The sequence below is a fragment of the Echinops telfairi genome, unplaced genomic scaffold, assembly GCF_000313985.2.
Source record: "Echinops telfairi isolate 266 unplaced genomic scaffold, ASM31398v2 ScPeMD7_9;HRSCAF=40, whole genome shotgun sequence".
Classification (NCBI taxonomy): Eukaryota; Metazoa; Chordata; class Mammalia; order Afrosoricida; family Tenrecidae; genus Echinops; species Echinops telfairi.
The window spans coordinates 70,140,316-70,148,657 of NW_022103906.1; the positions used below are offsets into that span (position 1 = coordinate 70,140,316).

Below are 8,342 nucleotides of genomic sequence, written 5' to 3' on the forward strand. Positions count from 1 at the left end.
TGCCAATTGCTATAACCCGTCAGTCAAGAAAGCAATAAGAAAATCTTAAGAAAACTCTCGGCAAGAACATAGGCCAGATGCACATTGTTCACCTCATTGTTCAGCTGTCAATACACTTGGAAGAGAAATACGATCTTGCCTTCTAATGTACCAGTGCTTTAGATTTTATGATAACTGTGGCTTCTCAACCAGGGAGATGTTACCTCCATGGGATATTTGCAATGTTTAGAGATAACACCTTTGGGGAGCTACTGGCATTAGTGAGTAGCTATCATTGCTAAACATCCTGCAACTTCCCACACAAAGAATTATCCAGGCCTAAACTGTCAACCTTGAAAAACCTTGAATGAGCCTGTATTAGTCTGGGTACTTCAGAGAAACAAATCCACAGAAACTCATATAAAAGAGAGAGTTTTATATAAAGGTTAACTGTGCATCAAGAAAACATCCCAACCCAGTGCTGCCCAAGCCCACAAGTCCAACATTAACCCATTAACCCATATGTCCAACACCAATCCACAAAGTCCTCCTTTATCTCACAAAACACACACTATGACGCTGACTGCAGGAGGAAAGCTGAGTCAGTGAACATGTAAGCATCTCAGCACTGGCAGGGGTCTCCACACGGCTGCTCCAGCACCCAGGGCTGCACCGGGGTAGGTCCATGTGGCTTCTCCTCAGGGATGTCTTGCAGGAAGTCAGCCTTGCAAGCTGAAGCAGGGAACTGCTAAGGCAGCTGCATCAGAAAGCAAGATACCCGAGAACTCAAAAGGCGAGGCTCACCAAGCCATTTATCCCTCCACGCTTCAATTAACCCCACATGTGTTTATCGGCCAGGTTGGCACAATAAACTAACTAACTCAATCCACCCCTTGCCAACTTGGCACCTGTACATAATTCTTTAGCTTCACAATTGCAATTAAGTAACACCTACACCTTAATCCTATAATCCTGTGAATGTTCCCCCACCTATGAAAGTTTGTAAGCCAACCACTTTATGCCTTTATCCCCCCAATTCTGAGTATCCAATTTATACAATGCCCACTTACATCAACCCAGTTCTGAGAAGACAATCATATTTTCCGACATGAAGAGTCTTCATTCCACTTGGAACCTTGTGAAGTCTGCATCCATAAGCAAAGACAAATCCGGACAGGCCATCCATAAAGTCAGCAACAATACGCACCAGTTCACAGGCTCAAAAATCTACAGCTGGTCGGCTTCTGGTCAGCTAAATGTGGGCTGCTTCTCTCAGCCTCCTCCGGGTGCCCATTGGTCGCCTTGCCTAGACCTTGGGCTCTCACAAACTCAATAAGCCTAGCCCCCTCAGGCTAGGTCATGAACCTTAGACCAGTCAACCCGCTCTCCTCTATTCCTTTTTTTTGCCCTGTAAACCAAGTCCACAGGTGTCAGCGGCCAAACTCAACCTCTCTTTATTGCAGCATTTCTCCCACTTCCACTCAACAAGTAGATCCAGGTGGTCACCTAGCAAGCATTTCAGCCTCCTCACAGGCTCCCTTTATCATTCAGTCCCAGAAAGGAGTTTTCTTCATGGTTCCTGATTTATTCCAGTTTCTGACAAAGACTACTGGTTCCTGAGTACTCCAAAGCACTGGGTGGGACATATATTTTTACAGACATGGCCTAAACCCATTTAAAGATCAAATTTTAATGACTGAAGCAAGTGGACTGACAAACTTTCTATTTTCCTACTTCCCATATTTTTTCCCCAAAAAAGCAACCGAGTAAATAGTGTGCCTTTATCTGACCTCTGGCTAGACAAAGAAGGAAAACTTCCATGAGGGAGAGGTCAAACAAACATCTACTCTCTATTTTATGATTTGTTTCTCCAGTACCCTACTCTCGGCACATAATGTATGTCTGGGCACTTCAAAGAAACAAAGCCACAGAAACTCATGTATTACAGAGTTTTTTTAATATAAAGGTTAAGTGTGCATCAAGAAAACATCCCAACCCAGTGCTGCCCAAGCCCACAAGTCCAACATTAACCCATATGTCGAACACAAATCCACAGTCCTCCAGCTCACAAAACAGAGCCAATGATACCGACTGCAGGAGGAAAGTTGAGTCAGTGAACGTGTAAGCATCTCAGCACTGGCAGGTCTCCACACGGGTGCTCCAGTACCAGGGCTGCAGCATTGGGGTAGGACCATGTGGCTTCTCCTTGGGAATGTCTTGCAGGAAGTCAGCTTTGCAAGCTGAAGCAGGGAACTGCTAAGGTAGCTGCACCCTGGTCTGACCATTAGAAAGCAAGAGACCCGGGAACTCGAAACACAAGGCACACCGAGCCATTTATCCCTCCACCCTTCAATTAATCCCACATATGTTTATCGGTCAGGTTGACACAATAAAATCAAGTAACTCAGAGCTACAATAATGGTTTCATCTATTTCAAGCCTAAAAATCTCAGTATCTCAGTTCAAGGAATCGGGTTTGTTTTTTATGTTACAAACTACAAATGTGACTGTAAGAATTTGGCTAATCAATATAAACTCAGAAAAGGGAATAGTTAAAAAATGTTTTACTATAAAACTGACAGAATGAAACATTAAAAGCAAATATAAATCAAGAGTGGCAAAAATTAGTATGAAAATTTTGTAGCTTAGATCTCTCCAACTTATTTTTTAGAGGCATTAAAGAAGTACGTTCTAGATTAATGCCATATATATGTATATTTTCAGATGACAAATCTTAAACAACTGTTCAATTCTATGCTTACTACAACTTTTATGGTAAACAAGTATTGTTTACCTTTGCTGGTACATTGTCTTCTTTGTAAGGAGGTGGGCATCTAAATAAAACTATTTGTTGTTTCTGATGCTTCATCAAGTAATAAGAATTTTAGAAAGAAATTGAGAAATTGTATCCCAGTGGAAATTGATTGTTCACATCTAGTAGCTCTATAACACAATTGAAAAAATAATGCTATGTAGGATATCCTAAATCCCAACTCAGATTGTCGCCAAAGAAAGTAAATGTGCCATATTGATTTATTCTTTTACACCTGATCTTAGCCAAAAGGCCAAGAAGCTTTTAACCTGTTAATTATTCAGAATTTTAAAAAGGGGGGAGGTAGGGGGAGGGCGTCACAAAATAAAGAGCATTTAAAATTTAATTGCAATTAATACTAGTCTCTAAAATTCAGTTTAAAAAAAACACCATTCCATAAAATAAATACACTGAAACAACTATAATAGCAATAACTTTTTATTTATTTAGTTTCCAGCTAATTATTAGTCAGAAGCAAGGAAAATAAAACAAAGAAACACCTCTGTAGGAAAAATACACAAGAAACATTTCTACATGTGAAAAACAGTGAGCAGTCTCAGCATCCGAACATCCAACTCGTAGTCTCAATTCCGTCTCTCCTAGTGCACCCCACTGTCAACCTTGAGATCTGCTTTGTGCTTGTCGTTCTTCACGGAGTAGATGAAGTAGGTTAGGGTGTCCTTTTCATTCACTGGAATCGACCTAAAGTGGCAACCAACTATCTAAAAGGTGGGGAATGCGAGGAAATTAAATTATAGGTATTGATAGGTTTTAAGCTAGGTTAAAAATAGAGTTTCATTCAAATAAAATGCTATGTAATAAGAACTGTATCCTTTGAAGAAAGTACTGTGGTTAACAAAACAGCAGCAGAATGGAAAATAGAGTAAGATATTATGAACAAGAAATAGTGTGATTTCAAAGGAAGCTTCAACTCACTCAAATATACATTGATTAGCACATTTTTTATTTATTTAAAATTTTATCATTTCAATTTAGATTAGGAAGTAAATGTTTTTACTTTCAAACTTAAATGTCAGTGAAATAAAACATCTGCACTGTGCAATAATGGCTTAGGTCCGAGCCATATAAGATAAATATGAAGTTGAAAATATTCTTGGTATAAGAGAAACAGGCCATGAGATATCTTGTACATATATCCATCACAATTTATATTCATTCACTGACAGTACTTTTAAGAGTTTCTGAAAAAAATTTCCAAGTAAAAATTATGAATAGGAATTGAGAAGCGGTAAAGAGAAGAACACTGAAAGGTGCTTATCTGCTTCACCGCCTCTCTGCTGTGCTTATTTCAGATGTGGACTACAGCCACCCCTAGAAGTACATTCGACTAAACTGGGGTGCCAACGTGCACATCCAGATTCTAGGTAAAGGTAAAGCTTCTTAAAGAAACAGTCCATCGACACCACAAGTAAGAGACTTAGAAAGGCAGTCAACTAACCCTGGGAGCACTTTTATAAATCTGCATTTTTGACTAAGCAAACGATGGCATTCAAAGTTATTTGAATTATGGCTATTTTTCTCATTTTTTAAAAAGACTAGCTGTAGACATATTATAGCTGTTTCTAGGTGGTTGGACTATCAAAATTTCCAGGTTTATTTATACATTTAAACACAGAGAAAGCTCGAGACAGTTTTCACTGTTAGGTGCCATCTAGTTGTCACTCCGCAGGCAGCTCAGTCAGCAGAAGGAAGCACTACTGCCCGCTCCGCTCCTAAGCATCCTCACCATCACTGCTGTTCAAACCAGGGAGCCAGTCCCTGTCAACTCATCACGCTGACTGATGGAAATATAACATGAAATACTATCACTTCTTCCGTTTTATTTGTCCCACATCAAAAGTGCAATTAGCCATTCGATTAGTATTGATATGGTTTCAACATGGTAGACAATATATGTGCTTCTGTTTTTAAGGTACTATAGACTCCAAAGACTAGTTCTATAACAAATGTAAGGAAAAATTAGATTTTCTCTTGCCTAGGGAAGGAAATCCTAAGGAACAATTCTATTCTCCACATAAAAACTAACAGAAAAAAGATCAATACTAAAATAGTGAAATCAGAAAGTTATGGGAACAATATTTATAAAGGAGGTCATCTATTCTACCAGAAAGTTCAAATAATAAATATACTAAGTACATTAAGTATTTTTAAAATTTATTATTTTTTACTATGTCTTGATTAAGTGCTCCATAAATGTGTACTGAGTGAATGACATTTTTAGACTAATATATTTCTAGAATAAGGAGAGAAAACTGCACTGTTTCCAGATGTCAGCTTTAGAAAAAGGAAAGAAAATCACACACCATCAAGTAGTTACTATACAAAGGAATTTTCTGCATGGCACACCAACATTAATAGATAAGTCTGCCATAATAGATACTTTACTTTCACCTCTCTGACTGAAATGTATTGTTATATATACTGTTAATAATTTCATCAGTATATAATAACCCATTGCTTTTGCCTATAGGCTCATTTAAAGTTTAAATAGTTTAAAACTCATACATACTTCAACAAGTTGTGCTTTATTAAGTCCCGGTCGGGTTGGTAGCTTGAAGTGCCTTTTGTATCTCCTCAGTGTATTTACTTGTAATTGGTATAAATCAACCTAGGAAGAATTAACATGTGTGAATTAATTCTTACAAATTGTTGAAAACTTATCAGTATGTACAATTACAAACATTTTCATTTCAGCATAATAAAAATGTAGTATCATAAAAAAGGTCTTATATAATTAAAATTGTGAATGCAGTAAACATTTCTTTTAGGGCTAAAAGTATTAAAAAGTGGAGGAATCCCTTCTGACCCATTTTAAAGTTGTTCAGTCTAAAAAACAACACGAAGGGGAGCACACCTGGATGAAGCCACCAGTGAATCCCCGCTGACCCCGACCAGGGACGTGAAGGGCCTCACTATCGTGCACAGTGCACTGGAAAATATATCACTGCAGATGCAGTTAGGTAAGAATTTAATAGCTTGTCATTTGATCCCCCTTCTGACGGATTTTAAATTTGTTTTAGTTTTTAACGTTGTCTTTCTTTTCTATTGAGGTTTTTCTGTTATGCTATATTATTGCCAGTCGTTTGTTTTTATCTATGTTTTCTGTACATGCAATCCAGGATAGGTAAATCAGTAGAGACAGTAACTAGATTAACAGTTTATTGGAGAAGTTGGTGGGGGGGGGGGGGGGTAGGGAGCTAAGAACAATGAGCACAAGAAAGAAGAAAATGTTCTAAAATTGATTGTGGTGATGATGGTACAACTCGTTTTAATATGACTGAACTACTGAATTATCTGATAGGCAAAGTTTATGCAAATAGAACTGTTAAAAATGTAAAAATAAACAATAAACACGGGGGGGGGGGATTATAAAATAATAGAGCTTTACGAATTGTCAAATGAAAATGTAACAAGTCAAATTGGATAACTACATGTTAATTGACATGTTTAATTTGGCTTTCATTTTCATATTTTCCAAATGTTTTCAACATTTAAAAGATTGATGATAAATTTTTATTATTAAACTTTGAAAACCTGACTACATACAAAAACTTGCATCTACCAAAAAAACCCCAAACTTCCACCTACCTCTGGAGTATCAATATCTTGAACAGGTGAATCACCTCCATCATCATCACTTCCCTTTCTCTTTCTCCTGTTTCGAACACTCTGAATTAAGTTTTTATGATAATCACAAATGTAAAGATGTCTTGCCTGTAACAGAAAATATTTCACACACTGCTTAAGATTACAGTCAAATACTATGTCTGAATATTAATTAAACGAAGAAACCTCAATAAATTATTAAAAATAACAGTCAAAAACAAGCGGTTATGACAATGAGTCTTTAAGTCGTTCCTTCATTTTGTCAAAACACACAAGTTTGACAAACTTGGACTTAGGAAAAGGTTCCATTCCAATAACTGTCCTACACTGAGTTTGATAAAAGTCAAATATTCAAAAGAAAATTTTCATCATTATTGCCTTTTATTATCAGTCTTCTTATAAATCCAATCTCTGAACATCTATCTGTAGGTGAACATGTGAGGATAACATCAGCAAATTATAGGCTCCCCCATCGTATGTCATGCATATTACTAATGATAGAATGTTAACCTCCACCCCGCCCCCCCAATCCTTAAGGTTTCGGAAGTGTGGTTCTAATACCTCCACTGTGTGGAAAGTTAGGTCTACCAGGAGTGCTGTTAACAGGATGGAAGGGGAGGGGCGCCAAAGAAATAAGAGATTGCAATCCACTGTTTTATTAACAAAATTGCAGCGAGGGCGGACGGAATTAATTAGTTCCTTCCTGAATTCTTAACTGCTAAAGCGGAAGAAGATGCTCACAACTTTATCTATTTCGCAGGATTTTCTCTGGTTAAGTAAGTGCACGTTTCAGTAGTCGTATAATGTATGCGTTCGGATTTTTCGTCTCAACTTAAGGTACATTACACCTCGGGTACAAAAGTGACACCCATCGTACAAATGTGCTCTCAATGTTATATTCTAACCCTATTTAAATTTCAAACTTTTCTTCTGCGTTTGAAATGAAACCGTACTATCCCCAGGCCGTGTTTCCAATCAAAGCAATCTCAAGCTAGTCACCCGAGGATCCTTCGGGGAGCAAGCCTGCAGAGTGCTTTCAGCAGGCGGAAAGCGTCGCATATTAACTTTTCAAAAACTTGCATTACAGGCAGCCCTCGAACTTCGCCCGCTCCTGCCTTTTCCTAAGAACGGGGGGACGGAGCTCTTGGACTTTGGGAGCTTTTCTGGGGGCTAACTGCAACCGAAAACGACGTCGAGGGCGCGCGCCAGGTTCTGGCCTCTTGCTAGTCTTACACCGCGGCGCCGGGGCTCGCAGGGTGGCCCTGGTGGCCTCGCTGCGCGTCCCGGCCCGTCCTGGGGGCAGACGCCCCCCAAGGACGGAACGCGACATCCCGCTGGCCGCGCCGCGAGGGCTCCGTGCAGCACGCACGCTCGGGCGCCGCGGCCAGCGCTCCCCACCCGGCTGCGGGCCCGGGCGGGCTGCGGCTTCCCTCCGCTCGCGAGCTCGACTCCGCGCCCGGGAACGGCTCGGGGCGTCGGGCCCGGGGGCGCAAAGTCCAGCCAAGACTCCTCCGGCCCGCGACGGGAGGAGCTGGTCCCTGGGGCCAAACACCGGCTCCGGCAGCAAAACAAAGGCGCCTCGGTCCGCGGGGGCTGCGGGGCTGCAGGAAACGTGCCCGCGGCCCCCCGGGCGGCGATCCCCTTTGTCTGGTTCCCGGAGGAGGCGGAGGAGGCAGGGGGCAGGGGCCGCCCGGGCGCGCGCGGGAGAGGCGCGCGGAAGGCCGGGGCGGGGCAGCGCGCGCGCGCGGCTCGGGGTGGATCTGCCTGTACGCGTGTTGGGGTGACCGTCGGAGTTGCTGGGACCTGGAGAGCTGCTTCCGGCCACGGATCCCACAACCGGTCCGCACTGGTGGCAAGCTCGCGAAGGGGGAGGGGAGGGGAGGGGCGGGCATCCCCGGCCCAGCACCCCAGCTCGGGGCACGGCC

The 8,342-nt window shown here is 41.5% G+C and overlaps 1 protein-coding gene across 2 annotated transcripts in view; it reads right to left on the reverse strand.

Annotated features, from left to right (window-relative positions):
- Nucleotides 1–3,244: 3,244 nt before the first annotated feature.
- SAP30 (Sin3A associated protein 30) overlaps nt 3,245–8,342 on the reverse strand; it is a 45,263-nt gene continuing 40,165 nt past the window's right edge. For both annotated transcript variants that reach the window (XM_045286607.1, XM_045286606.1), the window contains 3 exons: nt 6,400–6,525; nt 5,321–5,419; nt 3,245–3,512 (listed from right to left, as the gene is read on the reverse strand). In XM_045286607.1, the coding sequence (XP_045142542.1) occupies nt 3,390–3,512; nt 5,321–5,419; nt 6,400–6,525 (348 nt within the window). In that variant the 3' untranslated portion in view covers nt 3,245–3,389. The remainder of the gene's footprint in view (nt 3,513–5,320; nt 5,420–6,399; nt 6,526–8,342) is intronic.